At 55.5% G+C, this 21,164-nt stretch overlaps 3 protein-coding genes across 3 annotated transcripts in view; 1 reads left to right on the forward strand and 2 right to left on the reverse strand.

The window, feature by feature from the left end:
• The window catches only part of LOC147102563 (Na(+)/H(+) exchange regulatory cofactor NHE-RF1-like), a 156,770-nt gene extending 143,838 nt beyond the window's left edge, over positions 1 to 12,932 (forward strand). Inside the window, exons 4-6 of the mRNA XM_085963214.1 lie at positions 186 to 229; positions 8,123 to 8,239; positions 9,644 to 12,932. Of these exons, the coding sequence (XP_085819340.1) occupies positions 186 to 229; positions 8,123 to 8,239; positions 9,644 to 9,799 (317 nt within the window). The 3' untranslated portion in view covers positions 9,800 to 12,932. The remainder of the gene's footprint in view (positions 1 to 185; positions 230 to 8,122; positions 8,240 to 9,643) is intronic.
• The window catches only part of mrps7 (mitochondrial ribosomal protein S7), a 1,172,241-nt gene that overhangs the window by 657,743 nt on the left and 493,334 nt on the right, over positions 1 to 21,164 (reverse strand). The window lies entirely within an intron of this gene.
• The window catches only part of LOC147102564 (epsin-3-like), a 108,171-nt gene continuing 107,316 nt past the window's right edge, over positions 20,310 to 21,164 (reverse strand). The window contains exon 9 of the mRNA XM_085964051.1: positions 20,310 to 20,888. Coding sequence (XP_085820177.1) covers positions 20,530 to 20,888 — 359 coding nt within the window. The 3' untranslated portion in view covers positions 20,310 to 20,529. The remainder of the gene's footprint in view (positions 20,889 to 21,164) is intronic.

Genomic DNA, 21,164 nt, shown 5'->3' on the forward strand with positions numbered 1-21,164 from the left:
GCCCCGGGGGGGGGGCGGGTGGGTGTTTGAGCCCTGGGGGGGGGGGGGGAGGGAGTGTTTGAGCCCTGGGTTTGTGGCGTGTTTGGTGGTTTGGTTCTTGTTCAGTGACTGTGTTTGAGTTTGCTGCTGGTCGCTGGGAAACATGAGCTGAATACTAACGAGTGTTGCTTTGTCTTGTTTTGCAGGACCTCTACCAGAGCTGCTTGTAAATGGGGACATCGATCAGAAGGTAGAAAGCTTCTCTTTTTCCAGTGCTGTCTTACTGAACCATGTCATGTCGTTTACAGGAGCTGGTGTCCAAGTGCAGTCCATCATCAACACAAACCTCCCACTTTCTGAAACTGCCCCTTTGGCTGGCGCTTTTCTTCCTCCCTTGTTACTTGCCGTTTACACACTCGATGGATCATTGCACCCACAGCTGGCACAGTTCATAACTTCCCTCGGCACCAGGGTTACCAACTCTGGTCTCCAGCCTCCAACAGCCCGCCCAGTCAAGCAGACTTTTTTCCCCTCATCGCCAATATTTTTATAATTAATAAATGTGAATGTGTTCAAAGAAAGTGAAAACAGTGTCAGTATTTTGAATGCCCCTGTGATTTTTCCCTTGGGATTCTGCTGGCAGAGGTGTCCTGGAGACTCCAGGCCAATCCTGGAGGGCTGGGCAGCCCCTAGTGGGCACCTCTGGCTCTGCAGGTACCTCTCCTCCGCATGGGATACTGAGGCTGAGGTTGACCCAACTCTGCTCCACCCAGGACCAAACCTGCGGCCTTCTGGTGCTTGTATTCCCACCGGAGCTTCACCCGACCGAGCATGACTGATGCACTTTGTGTTGTTGATTTGTCCTTGGTTCTGCTCCAGGAAGTTGTTGTGTTTCGGGATTGGTTTTTATTCTGTGATGAATGGCCACTGTCTTCGGATTCGAGTGTTGGACTGCCGTGACCCCCCAGCCGAGTGTGAGCTGCCTCCAGCTCTCGGTACTGCTCCATCTGCCGCTCCTTGGTTCAGTCCAATTAGATTTGTGCTAAAGCAATGGTATTTCTTTGGAGTTATTGCTAGAATTTCACTGAAGAGCATTTGATGCATACAGTTTTCATGTTGCGCTTTTTTGACATATTACAACAGAAATGGGCCGTTCGGCCCAGCACCGTGTTGGTGTTCATCCTCCACACGAGCAGTGTCCCAATCCCATGTACCCGCCCTCTTCCCATATCCCTTTCCTTCAACCACCGATCTCAGCTGTTCTTAAATGTTGACATGGTCTCTGCTTCAGTGACTCTGCTGGTGAATTCCACAGCCTCACAATTCTCTGTTAAACAGTTTCTCCAGCTCTCTGTCCTGAATCCCTTACATTCATTTAATCTTCTAACAATGTCTCCTCAATCACTGGAAACAGTCTCTTCCTATCTACTCTGTCCCAAACTTCCATAATTTTAAGCACCTCTAATAAATTAACCCGGCATCTCCTCTGTTTTAATGAAAACATTGTCTTTCTTATTTACATTCCCTCATACCAGGCAGCATCCTGCGCTCTACCCTCAACATCCTTCCTATAGTGAGGAGCCCAAACCTGCTCACAGTCCTCCAACTGTGATCTGACTGAGGTTTATAAAGGTTCACCGTCACATTTTGAATTATATTCTATATTTGAAACGTGGAAATTATCCAGCAGTAAAATTAGATGAAGGTTTGGAAGAACAGAATAACCAAGTCTTGCACTGGCTGAGACTTTTTTAAAAAAAAGCATTCACGGGACGCGGGCGTCGCTGGCAAGGCCGGCATTTATTGCCCATCCCTAGTTGCCCTGGAGGTGGTGGTGGGGGGGGCCGCCTTGAGCCGCTGCAGTCCGTGTGGTGAAGGTGCTCCCACAGTGACTTTGTCCTACAACGGAGTGACTTGCTGGGCCATTTCAGAGGGCAGTTAAGAGTCAACCACACTGCTGTGGGTCTGGAGTCACATATCGGCCAGACCGGGTAAAGGCGGCAGATTTCCTTCCCTAAAGGACATTAGTGAACCAGATGGGTTTTTACGACAATCCGGTAGTTTCATGGTCACCATTACTGACACTAGTTTTTTATTCCAGATTTATTTAATGAACTGAATTTAAATTCCCCAGCTGCCGTGGTGGGATTTGAACTCGGGCCTCCGGGTCATTGGTCCAGGCCTTGGGATTCCTAGTCCAGTACCCTAACCACTATGCTACTGTTCCCTCCTTTCGACAATCTGTTAGCTTTAGAGATGCGTCTAAACGGCTCTTGTCAAAGTCACAAATTACATCTTATGTGATGTGACAATGGTAAACTATCCCTTCTCGACCTGTCTACAGCCTTTGACACGGTTGACCACACCATCCTCCTCCAATGCCTCTCCACCGTTGTCCAGCTGGGTGGGACTGCACTCGCCTGGTTCCATTCTTATCTATCTAATCGTAGCCAGAGAATCACCTGCAACGGCTTCTCTTCCCGCTCCCGCATCGTTACCTCTGGAGTCCCCCCAAGAAAAATTCTTACACTGTTTTGAAAAGCCCAAGGGCAGCACACCCCACCCATCTGTAGCCTCTGCCAAGGCTGAAGGGGAGAGAGCTAAGTGACGGGCAGCAATGAGCGAAAGCAAACCCCGCCTGTAGGCAAGTGGCTGGGCAGCCCAGCATCTAACCCCCTGTTTAGTGGAGTTTGCGCCTCCATTTTATTTGATAACACTCCTGTGAAGCACTTTGGGACGTTTTGCTTCCTTAAAGGCGCTATATAAATGCAAGTTATTGCTCTGCCAAACAGAAGATTCAAACCTCAAAAAGCCTTAAAAAAAAAAAAAAAAAAAAAAAGTGGGTATCTGTTGAGCTGCATGCACTGGGTCCACTGGATGACCCCAGGATGTGGGGCCAATTGAAGTATCCCAGACCGGGCATCGAGCTGGGTCCTTCCTCTCTGTGCAGCTCCGTGCTGCACTGGACAGCGGGCAAGCTCTAACCAGTAACTTCAAAATCCTTTATGCAAGGAGGATGTGAATATCGGATAGCTCCCTGTGCAGAGTGAAGGGTACTGCAAGGATCGGTGCTTGGGCCCCAGCTATTCACAATCTATATCAATGATTTGGATCAGGGGACTAAATGTAACATTTCCAAATTTGCTGATGACACAAAGCTAGGTGGCAGTGTTAGTTGCGAAGTGGATGTGAAGAGGCTTCACGGGGATCTCGACAGGCTCAGTGAGTGGGTGAGAACATGGCAGATGGATTATAATGTGGATAAATGTGAAGTTATCCACTTTGGTAGAAAAAACAGAAAGGCAGAGTATTTCCTAAATGGTGAAAGATTGGGGAATGCAGATACTCAAAGGGACCTGGGTGTCCTTGTACATGAGTCACTGAAAGTGAATGTGCAGGTGCAGCAAGCCATTAGGAAGGCAAATGGTACGCTGGCCTTCATTACAAGAGGATTTGAGTACAGGAGTAAAGAAGTCTTACTCCAATTATATAGGGCCTTGGTGAGACCACACCTGGAGTACTGTGTACAATTTTGGTCTCCTTACCTAAGGAAGGATATACCTGCCATAGAGGGAGTGCAACGAAGGTTCACGAGATTGATTCCTGGGATGGCGGGACTGTCGTATGAGAAGAGATTGAGTAAACTAGGCCTGTATTCTCTTGAATTCAGAAGAATGAGAGGGGATCTCATTGAAGCATACAAAATTATTACAGGGCTTGATAGGGTGGATGCTGGGAGAATGTTTCCTTAGCTGGGGAGTCTAGAACCAGGGGCCACAGCCTCAGGATAAAGGGTAGGCCATTCAGGACTGAGATGAGAAGAAATTTCTTCAGAGGGTGATGAGCCTTTGGAATTCTCTACCCCAGAGGACTGTGCAGGCTCAGTCATTGGGTATATTCAAAACAGAAGTCGATAGATTTCTGACTAGTAAGGGCATCAAGGGACATGGCGATAGAGCCGGTGAATGGAACTGAGGCAGAAGATCAGCCATGATCTCATTGGATGGCGGAGCAGATTCGAAGGGCCGAATGGCCGACTCCTGCTCCTATTTCTTATGTTCTTATTAATACTACAATGCAGAGCAATATCCTGGGATGACTGTATTTACGAGATGACGCTGATAGAGCTGCCTGAAGGATGAGTATTCTAGGTGTTAAAACCTACTGAATTAATCAAAGTAGAGAAGAAGTTTACACTTGTGGGGGGAGTCCAATACTAAAGGCCACGGGGGAAAAATTCGGTTGATTTGCGCCTCCTGTTAGCGCCCTAAGAGGACACTAATGGGGCGCAAAGCAACTAGCACCTGGGCGTGGTGCCGCCAACGCCTCCTGCGAAATTCAGCGGGAGGGTAGCGGCAGTGGTAACCATTGGCGCCATGCGGCCGGCGATGACGTCCTCGCCGAGCACAGCACCCCGGCCGCGATCTTCGGTAGCGCCCCCGACTTACCACGGGATGCTATGTCCCACGGGGCCACGGGGGCCTACCTGCGGCCGGGGTGGTGCTGGGCGGCTATTTTTGTTGCTGGCCGCCTGCCAGCACCTGCCCCCGTTGCTGTCCCAGGTCTTCTGTGCAGCCCCCCGCAGCGTGCCGGCTGTGCTCCGTGAGCCTGGCTCTTCTCTTGAGTGCTGGGTTCTTTTGCTGGCACTCCGATCCCTGGTGGCCCAGCTGGGCCCCGGGTTGCGCTGCACAAGGCCCCTCCCCTTTAATAAGGGGAGGAAGGCCTGCAGTACCGCGGCGTGACATGCCACAGAGCATGGCACTGTGGCACGTAGCGCCGTGATCTTCACTCGCAGTGCCCCAAGAGGGAGGTGGGGTGCTTTCAGTAGCGCCTCACCTCCCTCTAGGGGTGCTGCGAGTGAATTTTGGGCGTGGGGGTACTAATTTTTTTCAGGGTGCTAAAAAATAGCGCCCCGGCGAAGTTAGCGCCTCAATGGGGGCACGGCCCAATTTATCCCCCCCCCCCCCCCCCCCCCCCCGCCAATATAAGATAGTCACTAATACATCCAATAGGGAATTCCGGAGAAACTTCTTTACCCAGAGAGTGGTGAGAACTCACTACCACAGGGGGTGGTTGAGGCAAATAGCATGGTTGCATTTAAGGGGAAGCTGGACAAGTACATGAGGGAGGAGGGAATGGAAGGATATGCTGATCGGGTGCGATGAAGGGGGGTGGGAGGAGACTCGTGTGCAGCATAAATGCCGGCACGGACCAGTTGGGCTGAATGGCCTGTTTCTGTGCTGTCGGTACAATGTAAAGTGTTCTTGATCCCTTTCTCTTATACGAACCTATTGACCTGCCTGGTACAAAGTCCTTTTTACTATAATGTTTAAACTGGTACAGAAGTTACAAAAAGCGAACTTATGTTCTCGGCCATTTCTGCAGATTACTCCCGCACACCGTGTTGTCTGGTGCCTGTTAGCTGGTTGGTTCCTTGTCTGATAACACAATCATTCTACCCAAGGAAATGTGGGTGAGGTTACAAACTGATTGTTGTACTATTGTAATGAGCCTCGATCACAGCTGTTTAAATACTACACTGACCTCTTTAGATGTCACTCATGTTTTGTGGATAAAACTGTGGCAGATAGAGTTCAACGTAGGGAAGTGTGAGGTCATCCACTTTGGATCCAAGAAAGAGATCAGAGTATTTTCTAAATAGTGAGAAGCTGGGAACTGTGGAGGAGCGGAGAGAGTTAGGGGTCCCTGGATAGAAATCACTAAAAACTGGTGGACAGGAACAAAAAATAATTATAAAGGCGAATGGAATGTTGGCCTTTATCTCGGGGCTGGAATACAAAGGCGAGGAAGTGATGCTTCAGTTATATAAAGCCCTGGTCAGACCCCATCTGGACCCTGTGTTCAGTCCTGGGCCCCGCCCCTCAGGAAGGATAGGCCTCGGAGGGGGAGCCACACAGATTCACCAGAATGATACCGGGGCTAAAAGGGTTAACTTATGAGGACAGGTTACACAGACTAGGCTGGTATTCCCCTGAATATAGAGGATTAAGGGGTGATCTGATCGAGGCGTTTAAAATAATTATTGGAATTTTTAGGGTCGATAGAGGGAAACTATTTCCACTGGTGGGGGGAGTCCAGAACAAGGGGGTAGAGCCTTAAAATTAGAGCCAGGCCGTTCAGGGGTGATGTCAGGAAGCACTTCTTCACACCAAGGGGAGTGGAAATCTGAAACACTCTCTCTTTCCCCCCCCCCCCCCCCCCCCCTCCAAAAAAGCTGTTGAGGCTGGGGGTCAATTGAAAATGTCAAAACTGAGATTGATAGATTTTTGTTAGGTAAGGGTATCGAGGGTCACGGTGCAGATCAGCCAGGATCTAATTGAATGGCTGAATAGCCTCCTCCTGTTCCTATGTTCCTAACTGTTGCCCTGGCAAAGTAATGGATAACATCTTGAAGTGACAGAAAAGTCCATCTGGCCCGCTCCTAGTGACACGCAATCCCTCGCTAATCTAGGGCCGAGTCTTGCCAAGAGTCCCTCTATTTAAGTGTCAGGTGACCCATGCAGTAAATGCTGACCCTGCTAATCCTCGCTCCTGTTTGGCTGAGCCTGTGTCGACTCTCTGTGGATCAGAAATCTGACCTGAGATGTGGTTGATCTATCTTGAACACAAGCTGTAATTATAAAATACTAACAGTCATTTCGTGCTGTGCAGTTATTTAGAATTTAGACATTGTTCTTTTGAAGGACCTGCTGGTTGTCTCTGCCATATTACTATCTGTTTATCCTGCTGGAAAGGCAGTGTTTCCAGATACCATGAACTATAGCTAGACAAACCGGGCTCTGTCGATCCCTCGCAAACTGGAAGATGACAAACCATGGGGCAATCACGCTGGTAATGGGCAATTGACACCCTCAATGGGAAGTGAGTGACCTCTGCCCCTGGCAGGAGCTGCACTCTGAACTCTGATCCTAGGCAGTGTCCAGGACCTGACTGGGTGAGTGAGGACATGTTAGTCTAGTGGTTCTGGTCTTGGACCAGCAGCCCAGAGGTCAAGAGTCCAAATCCCACCAAGGCAAGTTGTGAAATTAATTGCAGTATATCTGCTAACTTGTGGGCTAGCACCGGGAGGCGCTGTCTGATTGTTGTAAAAATCCAACTGGTTCACTGATATCCTTCAGGGAAGGAAACCTGCCGTCCTTAACCGGTCCAGCCTATACGTGACTCCAGTCTCACCCCAGTGTGGTTGATGGTCCTCAGAATGGGCAATAAATGCGGCCTTGCCAGTGTCACCCACATCCCAAGCACAGAAGTGTGATCCTAAACCCACTCACAGTCCTTCAATATTTGTTCCACTCCAGGATCTCCCTCCTCTCCTGGGTGTGAAAGCAATCTCCTATTTTCATCTTCACTCCTTGACTTCGCTCTCTCTCTTCTCCCCACCCCTCTGCCCCTTGGGTCAGGGGAGTGGTGAGACTGTATAGTTGATCCCAAGAATATCACAGTGCACATGTGTAGTTGTCTCTTTGGACTTCTGCACTGCACAAATTCCTGTGACATCAGACTCGCTCCCCCTCTCCAGTGATGGATGTAGAAGCCTGCTCCCTGGGCCTCGATCCAGGACCACTTCACTGGGGCAGATCTGCTCATCCAACCCTTGTCCCGATGGGCCACACAGCCCAGTCTGCACCCCACAGGCCTGAGAACAGGAGAGGGAGGGTCTTGGGGTCGCCACTTTCAAAGTTTTATTTTTGTTATGGTAGAGAGGCACGTCCACTCGATCCTCCCTCCCTCCCCGCGAGGACACTCGGTGACGTCTGATTGGGAGCTTTGCTGAATGTCCTGGCATAGCACCGAGGGTAACTGGAGCCAGGCTGCAAACTGGCCTTCCTCCACACACAGTTAGCAATGGGAGCTTCTATCTCCTGTCTGAAATGAAGGAGGATGTTGAATATAAAATACTGCACCCAGATTTATCCCGAGCTTTTGTCTGAACTTTCAACTCCTGATTCAGCAGATAGTGGATGGAAAGTGGGCGAGCAGAGCAGGGAGGCTTAGCTGGTCTCGGGAGCTGCGCTATGTGGCCAGAACGCCGAGAGTTATTCAGCTGAATGTCTTGTCGTCTTCCTCCTGCTGTCCTGTGAAGTGTGGTGATGACTCTCCTCCATCTTGTCCCCATTTACAGGCCAATGGAAATGTATCTGCAGCAGTGACACCCACATCAGCACCATCTTCTACTTCATCATCTGCCCCCTCCACCCCAACAACTCCAGCCAGGGACGCAAGTGCCCAGATGGAAGAGGTACATTTTAAAATTTGCTTATGACCTACATGTTTCCTACATTGCAACAGTGACTAAACTTCAGAAGTAATTGATTGGCTGGGAAGCGGTTTGGGGCGTCCTGAGGCGGTGAGCGGCGATGTGTTTTATCAGCCCCCTCTGGTCATGCCCGATCTTGCCCTCCCCAGATATCACCAGCACGTGCGCACTTGGCACGGGTTCGTGGATGGCTGAGAGGAGCAGGGATTATTCCCAGTTCCAACTCCAACAGTACTGAGCTCAATTGTCTGTTCTCCACCCTCCCCCCGGTATCGGCTATTTCAGCACGGCACTCCTCGTGACCAGCGCGATAACCAGAGGTGACCGTACGCGTGCAATCTCTCCCTCGCACTGAGAGTGTAACGCCACTCCATGTAATATATCTCCCTTTGAAACTTTAATGGGTCTGGTTTTTATACTAAACTCGTGATGGGATAGCCTCATTGCTTCCAATTTTGACTCCATAACGGTTCAATCTCAGGTCCGCGCTGAGTTTGCTGACCTCTGCTAGGTAGCCAGTGATTGGCTGCTCCGATTGGCCTCAGTACCGCTGGCTGGGGGGAATCCCCACCATTCCTGCTCCTTGTGATATCTGGGGACATTGGATGAGGATAAGCCTGAGCATGACCAATGATCTCCCCCCCCGTGGTCGACTTGCCCACTGCAGCTCACTGTCTAGATTCGCGCAATGAGGAACACCAACTTGGGTGAATACTGGTGACCACCGAAAGGCCAGCAGAGGGGCGGGGGGAACAAATCTTTAAATTTACGAAGAATAAACCTGATGAGGCAGCACTGAGGGGTTGGGCTATTCCCCTGATGAAGTGCAGGGGTTGCCGTGTGCAGCTCCCTCACTTTGTCAGCTGTGGCTCGGTGGGTCGCACTCTCACCTCTAAGTCAGAAGGTCATGGGTTCAAGTCCCACCCCAGAGACTTCAGCACAAAATCCAGGCTGGCACTCCAGTGCAGTGCTGAGGGAGTGCTGCACTGTCGAAGGAGTCGTCTTTCGGATGAGACGTTAAACAGAGACCCTGTCTGCTCTCTCAAGTGGATGTAAAAGATCCCGTGGCACTATTTTGAAGAAGAGCAGGGGAGTTCTCCCCGGTGTCCTGGTCAATATTTATCCCTCAACCAACATCACTAGAACAGATTATCTGGTCATTATCACATTGCTGTTTGTGGGATCTTGCTGTGCGCAAACTGGCTTCCACATTTCTTACATTCCAACAGTGACTACACTTGGAAAAAGTACTTCATTGGCTGTAAAGTTATGGGATGTCCTGAGGTGGTAAAAGGTGCTATAGAAATGCAGGTCTTTGTCCTTCTCCAGTCCCCTGTGGGCGATGGGCTACAGGGGAAACTGATTCTCTCTCTCTCTCTTTGCCAGTTCCAGCCTGAAGGTGACAGTAAACCTGTTGAAGTGGGTCTGAGCCTCAGTATGTCTGCAGCAGCAGCAAAGGAGAAGGTCCACTCGAAGCGCTCAAGCAAGCGGGCCCCACAGATGGACTGGAGCAAGAAGAACGAGATGTTCAGCAACTTGTAGAGGAGACGGCACCTTCGCTAATCTCCGCTTTGGCTTTCATAACTTCAGAAATATTAATTTCTCTGGTAATTTTGTTTTCCCAAACCCAGCTAGTCTTAACTGGTACATTCCGAGAAGGCGGAGTCCCTGCCGTCTCACTGGTTAATGAAACCCCTGGCACCCTCTGGTCACAACCAGGCCAAGTCCAGCATGGTGCCCTGTTGTAATTGGCCTGGTTTGTGTTTGTGGAGCAGGGTGACGAGCCCTCCCCTCCCCTCCTGTGGGCAGAGCTTTGGTCCAGACAGTTTGTTAGAGGCCCCTCTCCAAGTGGCAGCGAGTGGGGTGGTGGGACGTGGGTCTGCCCCGGGGAGATCTCGCTGTCTGCTCCTGATACCAGTGGTCACTCGGACAGGGACAGTATCCTGTATTAGCCTCTATCAATACCTGCCCTGTCCCAGATTGCCCTCTGCTGGAGGCTGGTTGTTTGCACTGGGTGGACACCAGCCAGCTGTCTGTGGTTTTAGACCAGGCTCCTTTACCCAGTCGCTGCCTGAGCTTAAATCAGGTCCCTTTGGTTATTAAAAGCAGGGTGAGTTTAAATCTCCCTTCAAACTCTGTGCCCTGTACTACCCACACTTGCCATTCGCTCGCAAGTCCTGTGAATTTTGCAGAAAGTGTTCCTTGCTTGGAGTTAAACCTCGAGAGAGCTGTTTGAAATCACCCACACATCACACTTATTTGAAGAAGAAACCCACAGTGGTGCCGATGAGGTGTTGGGGTCCACTGTTCCTCTAACCTGCCACGTACAATCATGTTGATTTTTCTTATTTCGATTCTCCCCTATTAAAGTCACGTCTAACCTGCACACCACAATCAATAAACTGGATTCATTGGAAAAGAACCTATTTAGTTCCTGTTGCCAGATGAGGTTTTGATAAAAGGTGACGGATGCTGTGCAAGTTGAACTAAATGATGAGGATACCAGTTAGTGCTGACGGACTGACCCATCCCCATGAGGGTCCTATCTGTCTCCTTGGTCCCTGCAGACCGTGGGCTGGTAACTGCCCATCAAGATCACTCGCAAACTGGTTAAGGTGCCAACCCAAGCTCAAACTGACTGGGCAGCAGTGTGGATTTGTCTTGAATGGGAATGGGAATGGAACACTCCAAACTACACACATTACTGGGAGGTGTTGCCATGCAGGGACTTCATTTGGGCTTTCATTTAGAGCTTAATTCAAGAACATCTAACCCATCCAGTCTGTTGGATCTCATTCCCTCCTTACCTGCCACCTTATCATATCCCTCCATTCCGTCTCTGTCCAATAGGGTATCTGCTCTCTATACACTGTTTCAATGTACCTCACTAGGCCGAGGGTTTTGGACACTTGCAACGAAAGTTCCACCTTATTTAAAACTGGCGTCTCTCGGTATCCGAGCGAACAATTTAGATTTGCCCATAATCCTGACAACTTCAATAGGGTCACTTTTCAAGTATCCTTCTTTTCAAAGATCTACCTCCCTCACACTTCAGTGCTTGTGATCCTGAATCAAGCTTTTATTTGGATTGTAGAAGGGTATAAATTGCCCCCAAAGGCACCGAACCCTTAGTGAGATAACTGCTGGACTGTATATCTTTCTCCCCACGCCTCCAAAACGTGCCATTGAGTCCAATTAACCTGCTGGCAAAAGATCAAGGAAGGATGATCTAGTTAATGCTGATCTAGTTAGCGATGCCTTCATCCCCTTCCCTCTGACTGAATCTTGTCCCAAAAGGGTAGGATCGTTCTGTCATTGTCCCTTTTTATTGTAGACCCTCTAGATGACGGGGTGTAAAGGAGACTGCTGCACTATCAGTGATCTCCAGCTTCTGTTGATTTTTTGTTGTGTTTTCAGTGTTTTATTAACTCATTCCACACTGCACACAATGCTCCCACCTCCTCCTGTACTGGAATTGCCATAGGTCCTTGCTGAATAAATGGGATGTGGGAGCAGCCTGTATATTATCACCCACCACCAGGGCTGTTCATAATTTGCTTTATTCGCCACAAGGGAGTTCTAATCGGAAAAGCTGCCTGAACCAGGAAATCTATTTGCGTCCATTTGGGGGGGGGAGGTCGGTTTAACATTAATTCCGTTTAAGAAAAGCTGGGAGGTAGAATTGAACTGCAGAATGAAATGATGCACCAGTGATCAGGCCGGAGTTAAAAGTTCAGCCTCTCCCAGTGTGGGAAGTTCAAAAAGGAATTTTGCAGCAGTGGTTTAGATTAGTCAATGTAATCTCTCTGTAAATCTGCAAAAAAATTAATTAACTTCTAATGAGACAATTGGCGGCCCTAAGTCGCTGCAATTTCTAAACGTGACTGAGAGTTACTGACGGCCCCCGGGAGCAGGTGACGGATGGCGTTACCTTGTATTTTAACCCGGGGGATCTCCTGGCGAGCTGATGCCTGGGACCGGCGGTGTGGCGGAGAAGGCGAGGTTCCTGCAGCATAGCCAAGATAAATGGTTTCCCGCGGGATGGGACCTCCTCCTCGCTTCACACGGCCCCACGGAGAGCAGCGCTGGTATCTGGTCAGCGGGTTGAACCCTCCGCAACCACACAGCCTTGTTACTGTTGGGTTTAGTCCCAGCGCCGGCAATGCAGCGGGGCTGAATCTGGGCCCGAAAGTGACGTTCCATCTTGTATTTGACCTTGCATTTTCCTTTTTTGCATTACAACTAGTACACTTTATATTAAAAAAAATCATGACCTAGACTGACCACAAGATGGTAATGGGACAGTAAAATGCCAGTGGCAGGCCCCGGAATCCGCGGCCGAGATTGACCTCTGTAAATGTTTATTTGTCCACCTGTTATTGGCTTTTATTTTGTCCGCCGACTGTGTGTTTAATGAGAGTGGGGTGGAGCAGGTCACCAGTGTCGTCTGATTGAATTAGTGCAGGTTCCGAATTATAGATACTGCAAGTCTCAGAGAGGCGAGAGGTTCTTCCTGTGTGTAACGGGCAGGAGGTCCATGTGTTCCTCAGTCCCGAGGTTCCAGTGTCAAAGAGCAGAACCAATTGTTGTCCAAATTCAGACACATTGTAATTTTTAGAAACTATATTTTTATCAATGTGTGTGTAAATTTTAAGAAATAAAAGTTTAAAATCAAGGCACTGTGTCTGTTTCCGTGTGTCGCACATCCCCGGGACACGGTTAATATCGTAGGGGAACTCCAGGTCCCCGGGGCACCCCCCGAAAACCAGGACCCCCCGAAACCCAGGACCCCGGGGCACCCCCCGAAACCCAGGACCCCGGGGCACCCCCCGAAACCCAGGACCCCGGGGCACCCCCGAAACCCAGGACCCCGGGGCACCCCCGAAACCCAGGACCCCGGGGCATCCCCGAAACCCGGGGCACCCCCGAAACCCAGGACCCCGGGGCATCCCCCGAAACCCAGGACCCCGGGGCACCCCCGAAACCCAGGACCCCGGGGCACCCCCCGAAACCCAGGACCCCGGGGCACCCCCCGAAACCCAGGACCCCGGGGCACCCCCGAAACCCAGGACCCCGGGGCATCCCCGAAACCCAGGACCCCGGGGCATCCCCGAAACCCAGGACCCCGGGGCACCCCCGAAACCCAGGACCCCGGGGCATCCCCGAAACCCAGGACCCCGGGGCACCCCCGAAACCCAGGACCCCGGGGCACCCCCGAAACCCAGGACCCCGAGGCACCCCCGAAACCCAGGACCCCGGGGCACCCCCCGAAACCCAGGACCCCGGGGCACCCCCCGAAACCCAGGACCCCGGGGCATCCCCGAAACCCAGGACCCCGGGGCATCCCCGAAACCCAGGACCCCGGGGCACCCCCGAAACCCAGGACCCCGGGGCATCCCCGAAACCCAGGACCCCGGGGCACCCCCGAAACCCAGGACCCCGGGGCACCCCCGAAACCCAGGACCCCGGGGCATCCCCGAAACCCAGGACCCCGGGGCACCCCCGAAACCCAGGACCCCGGGGCACCCCCGAAACCCAGGACCCCGGGGCACCCCCGAAACCCAGGACCCCGGGGCACCCCCGAAACCCAGGACCCCGAGGCATCCCCGAAACCCAGGACCCCGGGGCATCCCCGAAACCCAGGACCCCGGGGCACCCCCCGAAACCCAGGACCCTGGGGCACCCCCGAAACCCAGGACCCTGAGGCACCCCCCGAAACCCAGGACTCTGGGGCACCCCCGAAACCCAGGACCCTGAGGCATCCCCGAAACCCAGGACCACGGGGCATCCCCGAAACCCAGGACCCCCCCCGAAACCCAGGACCCCGGGGCACCCCCGAAACCCAGGACCCCGAGGCATCCCCGAAACCCAGGACCCTGAGGCATCCCCGAAACCCAGGACCCCGGGGCACCCCCAAAACCCAGGTCCCCGGGGCACCCCCCGAAACCCAGGACCCCGGGGCACCCCCCGAAACCCAGGACCCCGGGGCACCCCCGAAACCCAGGACCCCGGGGCACCCCCCGAAACCCAGGACCCCGGGGCACCCCCGAAACCCAGGACCCCGGGGCATCCCCGAAACCCAGGACCCCGGGGCACCCCCGAAACCCAGGACCCCGGGGCACCCCCGAAACCCAGGACCCCGGGGCACCCCCGAAACCCAGGACCCCGGGGCACCCCCGAAACCCAGGACCCCGGGGCACCTCCGAAACCCAGGACCCCGGGGCACCCCCAAAACCCAGGACCCCGGGGCACCCCCGAAACCCAGGACCCTGAGGCACCCCCCGAAACCCAGGACCCTGGGGCACCCCCGAAACCCAGGACCCCGGGGCACCCCCGAAACCCAGGACCCCGGGGCACCCCCGAAACCCAGGACCCCGGGGCACCCCCGAAACCCAGGACCCTGAGGCATCCCCTGAAACCCAGGATCCCGGGGCACCCACCGAAACCCAGGACCCCGGGGCATCCCCGAAACCCAGGACCCCGAGGCACCCCCCGAAACCCAGGACCCCGGGGCATCCCCGAAACCCAGGACCCCGGGGCACCCCCGAAACCCAGGACCCCGGGGCATCCCCGAAACCCAGGACCCCGAGGCACCCCCCGAAACCCAGGACCCTGGGGCACCCCCGAAACCCAGGACCCTGAGGCATCCCCGAAACCCAGGACCCTGAGGCATCCCCGAAACCCAGGACCCCGGGGCACCCCCAAAACCCAGGTCCCCGGGGCACCCCCCGAAACCCAGGACCCCGGGGCACCCCCGAAACCCAGGACCCCGGGGCACCCCCCGAAACCCAGGACCCCCCCGAAACCCAGGACCCCGGGGCACCCCCGAAACCCAGGACCCCGGGGCATCCCCGAAACCCAGGACCCCGGGGCACCCCCGAAACCCAGGACCCCGGGGCACCCCCGAAACCCAGGACCCCGGGGCACCCCCGAAACCCAGGACCCCGGGGCACCCCCGAAACCCAGGACCCCGGGGCACCCCCGAAACCCAGGACCCCGGGGCATCCCCGAAACCCAGGACCCCGAGGCACCCCCCGAAACCCAGGACCCTGGGGCACCCCCGAAACCCAGGACCCTGAGGCATCCCCGAAACCCAGGACCCTGAGGCATCCCCGAAACCCAGGACCCCGGGGCACCCCCAAAACCCAGGTCCCCGGGGCACCCCCCGAAACCCAGGACCCCGGGGCACCCCCGAAACCCAGGACCCCGGGGCACCCCCCGAAACCCAGGACCCCCCCGAAACCCAGGACCCCGGGGCACCCCCGAAACCCAGGACCCCGGGGCATCCCCGAAACCCAGGACCCCGGGGCACCCCCGAAACCCAGGACCCCGGGGCACCCCCGAAACCCAGGACCCCGGGGCACCCCCGAAACCCAGGACCCCGGGGCACCCCCGAAACCCAGGACCCCGGGGCACCTCCGAAACCCAGGACCCCGGGGCACCCCCAAAACCCAGGACCCCGGGGCACCCCCGAAACCCAGGACCCTGAGGCACCCCCCGAAACCCAGGACCCTGGGGCACCCCCGAAACCCAGGACCCCGGGGCACCCCCGAAACCCAGGACCCCGGGGCACCCCCGAAACCCAGGACCCCGGGGCACCCCCGAAACCCAGGACCCTGAGGCATCCCCTGAAACCCAGGATCCCGGGGCACCCACCGAAACCCAGGACCCCGGGGCATCCCCGAAACCCAGGACCCCGAGGCACCCCCCGAAACCCAGGACCCCGGGGCATCCCCGAAACCCAGGACCCCGGGGCATCCCCGAAACCCAGGACCCTGGGGCACCCCCGAAACCCAGGACCCTGAGGCATCCCCGAAACCCAGGACCCTGAGGCATCCCCGAAACCCAGGACCCCGGGGCACCCCCAAAACCCAGGTCCCCGGGGCACCCCCCGAAACCCAGGACCCCGGGGCACCCCCGAAACCCAGGACCCCGGGGCACCCCCCGAAACCCAGGACCCCCCCGAAACCCAGGACCCCGGGGCACCCCCGAAACCCAGGACCCCGGGGCATCCCCGAAACCCAGGACCCCGGGGCACCCCCGAAACCCAGGACCCCGGGGCACCCCCCGAAACCCAGGACCCCGGGGCATCCCCGAAACCCAGGACCCCGGGGCACCCCCGAAACCCAGGACCCCGGGGCACCCCCGAAACCCAGGACCCCGGGGCACCCCCGAAACCCAGGACCCCGGGGCATCCCCGAAACCCAGGACCCCGGGGCACCCCCCGAAACCCAGGACCCCGGGGCATCCCCGAAACCCAGGACCCCGGGGCATCCCCCGAAACCCAGGACCCCGGGGCACCCCCGAAACCCAGGACCCCGGGGCACCCCCGAAACCCAGGACCCCGGGGCACCCCCGAAACCCAGGACCCCGGGGCACCCCCGATACCCAGGACCCCGGGGCATCCCCGAAACCCAGGACCCTGAGGCACCCCCCGAAACCCAGGACCCTGGGGCACCCCCGAAACCCAGGACCCCGGGGCACCCCCGATACCCAGGACCCCGGGGCACCCCCGAAACCCAGGACCCTGAGGCATCCCCTGAAACCCAGGATCCCGGGGCACCCACCGAAACCCAGGACCCCGGGGCATCCCCGAAACCCAGGACCCCGGGGCACCCCCGATACCCAGGACCCCGGGGCACCCCCGAAACCCAGGACCCTGAGGCATCCCCTGAAACCCAGGATCCCGGGGCACTCCCTGAAACCCAGGACCCTGAGGCATCCCCTGAAACCCAGGATCCCGGGGCACCCACCGAAACCCAGGACCCCGGGGCATCCCCGAAACCCAGGACCCCGGGGCACCCCCGAAACCCAGGACCCCGGGGCATCCCCGAAACCCAGGACCCCGGGGCACCCCCCGAAACCCAGGACCCCGGGGCATCCCCGAAACCCAGGACCCCGGGGCATCCCCCGAAACCCAGGACCCCGGGGCACCCCCGAAACCCAGGACCCCGGGGCACCCCCGAAACCCAGGACCCCGGGGCACCCCCGAAACCCAGGACCCCGGGGCACCCCCGATACCCAGGACCCCGGGGCATCCCCGAAACCCAGGACCCTGAGGCACCCCCCGAAACCCAGGACCCTGGGGCACCCCCGAAACCCAGGACCCCGGGGCACCCCCGATACCCAGGACCCCGGGGCACCCCCGAAACCCAGGACCCTGAGGCATCCCCTGAAACCCAGGATCCCGGGGCACCCACCGAAACCCAGGACCCCGGGGCATCCCCGAAACCCAGGACCCCGGGGCACCCCCGATACCCAGGACCCCGGGGCACCCCCGAAACCCAGGACCCTGAGGCATCCCCTGAAACCCAGGATCCCGGGGCACTCCCTGAAACCCAGGACCCTGAGGCATCCCCTGAAACCCAGGATCCCGGGGCACCCACCGAAACCCAGGACCCCGGGGCATCCCCGAAACCCAGGACCCCGGGGCACCCCCGATACCCAGGACCCCGGGGCACCCCCGAAACCCAGGACCCTGAGGCATCCCCTGAAACCCAGGATCCCGGGGCACCCACCGAAACCCAGGACCCCGGGGAATCCCCGAAACCCAGGACCCCGGGGCACCCCCGATACCCAGGACCCCGGGGCACCCCCGAAACCCAGGACCCTGAGGCATCCCCTGAAACCCAGGACCCTGAGGCATCCCCTGAAACCCAGGACACCCCCCAAAACCCAGGACCCCGGGACACCCCCGAAACCCAGGACCCCGGGGAATCCCCGAAACCCAGGACCCCGGGGCACCCCCCAAAACCCAGGACCCCGGGACACCCCCGAAACCCAGGACCCCGGGGAATCCCCGAAACCCAGGACCCCGGGGCACCCCCCAAAACCCAGGACCCCGGGACACCCCCGAAACCCAGGACCCTGGGGCATCCCCTGAAACCCAGGACCCCGGGGCACCCCCGAAACCCAGAAGGCTTGGCGACTCCGTGTTTGGGTTCTAAAATCCAGCGTTACAATGGGCTGTGAATCCGTCATATCGGGTTGGGGGTTCGTTGGGTCTGTGGCGGGGGGAGGGGTGGTCGATGGGTCTGTGGGGTGGGGGGTCGAGGTGGGTCTGCTGGGAGATGGGGTCAGAGTCGAGATGGGTATGGCAGTGGTGGTGGGGGGGTCTATCAGTGCTCGGTACGTCAGATTGAGATGCTACAATGTGTGTTTGGATCTGGTTTTGAGGGAAACGCAAAGCTTTTCCATGGATGGTGGGCCTGGATTTTACTGGCCGTGTGAATGAATTACAGCATTCTCTGTACTTCCCTCTGGTGGAGACACAGGAACAAGGGTTGAGCCTGTGCCACCATTCAGTTCGATCATGGCTGATCTGTATCGTAACGCCATCCACCCGCCTTTTGCTCCCTATCCATTAAGGGCCCTACCCAGTCATCTCAGTCATGGAAGTTTCAGTTGACCTCCAGCATCCTCAGCCTTTTGGGAAGGGTTCCAGATTTCCACTCCCCTTTGTGTGAAGAAGTGCTTTGTGACATCACCCCTGAACGGCCTAGATCTAATTTTAAGGTTACATCCCCTTGTTCTGCATTCCCCCACCAGAGGGAATAGTTTCTCTCTAACCTATCGTATCCCTAAACACCTCGATTACATCACCACTCTATCTTCTAAACTCGAGGGATACCAGTCCAGTCTCTGCAACCTGTCCTCATAATTTAAGCCTTTTAGCCCCGGTATCATTCTGATGAATCTGCGCTGCTCCCTCTCCGAGGCCGATATATCCTTCCTGAGGGGCGGGGCCCGGAACTCCAGATGGGGTCTAACCAGAGATTTATAGAACTGTAACATGTCTTCCACCCCTTTGTATTCCAGCCCTTGAGATAAAGGCCAACATTCGGTTGGTGGCTTTGTTTCTTTGTTGGCCCTGTCCACCTGCTGTTAGTGATTTCTGTGCTTCGACCCCTAAATCTCTCCGCTCCGCCACAGTTCCCAGCTTCGCATCATTTAGAAAATGTGTCTTTCTTGGATTCAAAGTGAATGACCTCACACTAACCAGGCCAGTTCCACACTGGGCCAGACCCACGCCAGGCTATGAGACCATTTTGTGTGCATCTCTTTCTGTGTTAAGGTAGAAAATGAGATCTGCTTTTGTTTTTAGAGCCCAAATAATTGATTCCAACCCCAGCTGCCTGCCCACTGGGTCCCGGGTACCTCAGGCTGGTTGGATGTCCAGCATTGAATTCTCACAGCAGTTAGATGGGCTGTGTAGCAGTGGGGGAATCCCTGGACCACCAGGTACCAGGAGCTGAACAACACACACACCCCCGCCCCCGACCACACCTTGAGTATTGTGGGCAGTTTTGGTCACCTTATCTGAGGAAGGATGTTCTTGCCATGGAAGGAGTGCAGCAAAGATTCACCAGGCTGATACCTGGGATGGCAGGAATGACGTATGAAGAGAGATTGGATCGATTGAGCTTATACCCACTGGAGTTTAGAAGAATGATAGGGGATCTCATTGGAACATAAACTTCTAACAGGACTGGACAGACTAGACGCAGGAAGGATGTTCCCGATGACAGGGGAGTCCAGAACCAGGGGTCACAGTCTAAGGATAAGGGGTAAGCCATCTAGGACTGAGATGAGGAGGAATTTCTTCACCCAGAGAGTGGTGAACCTGTGGAATTCTCTACCACAGAAGGCAGTTGAGGCCAATTCGTTAAATATATTCAAGAAGGAGTTAGATATATTTCTTAATGCTAAAGGGATCAAGGGATATGGGGAGAAGGCAGGGACAGGGTACTGAGTTTGGATGATCAGCCATGATCTCACTGAATGGCGGAGCAGGCTCGAGGGGCCGAATGGTCTACTCCTGCTCCTATCTTCTATGTTTCTATGTCCATGGCTGGTGTCACAGATGGAAGATTATTGTTTTCAACAGAACCTTACAAAAGGCTGGGCCGGTGGCAGAAAACAATTCCATATCACGTGACAACATCTTACCCAATCACTGCTGAGATTCCAATCCAAGGGTGGGTCAGCTGACCTCAACAACTGGCCAATGTTGGTGTAGTAAATGGAACTCACAACACGTTAGCCAGTGATATAAAATTAAATGTTTATTTTTGAAGCTCTCCCCATATTTTAGAAGTATTACACACCCCCAATATATTCCTGAATGTCCCACTTTGCAAAGTCACTGCAGTTGATCCCACTGAGGCAGCGTGGGATAGCTTTCCTTGTGACCAGTTGAGATTTACACTCTTATCCTCAGTACCACAGAGAAACACTGCTCATTTAGGCTAATTAAAGGTCGCTGGTTGACCTCAGAGAAAGGGGTTTAGGCTTGCGGCTGGCTGAGACACACCAGCAGGTTTAGCGACTGGCACCAGCGGCTGTGCAAACCGGTTACTCATGTCCATTGCCATTCCCGCCTGTGGCACCATGGTTGGCACCTGCGGTAAACGAACGAACGTCGAAGGATGAGTCATGGCGACGGGCATGTTGTTCAAGGCTGTAGGTGGAGTCGCCATGAAGGGCATTGAAGCCATGCCCATTCCCACTGTGCCGCTGCCCATCATGGCGGGCTGGCCAATCCCAGCGCGGCTCTCCATCGGCTTCAAGGTCAGTTTATTCTGCTCACTCAGCTGAAAGGGGTTGGACATAGAGATTGTGCCAAGACCTCCTGCAACGAGAAGAAAGTTCATAATTTGACGCCACACTGAGTGTTCCAGCTCCCCGTACACCTCCAGCAACCCAGTCAGACCCAACCTCTCGTCACAGTGCATCGTGTGCCCCTGAGGTTAGTGACGTCAGGGGTGGGATTATACTGTCCCAGCAAACACTCCCAGGGCAGGTACAGCACGGGTTAGATACAGAGTAAAGCTCCCTCTACACTGTCCCATCAAACACTCCCAGGGCAGGTACAGCACGGGTTAGATACAGAGTAAAGCTCCCTCTA

This window comes from Somniosus microcephalus, chromosome 21 (assembly GCF_052327205.1).
Source record: "Somniosus microcephalus isolate GS21.2 chromosome 21, FLI_Smic_1.0, whole genome shotgun sequence".
Taxonomy (NCBI): Eukaryota; Metazoa; Chordata; class Chondrichthyes; order Squaliformes; family Somniosidae; genus Somniosus; species Somniosus microcephalus.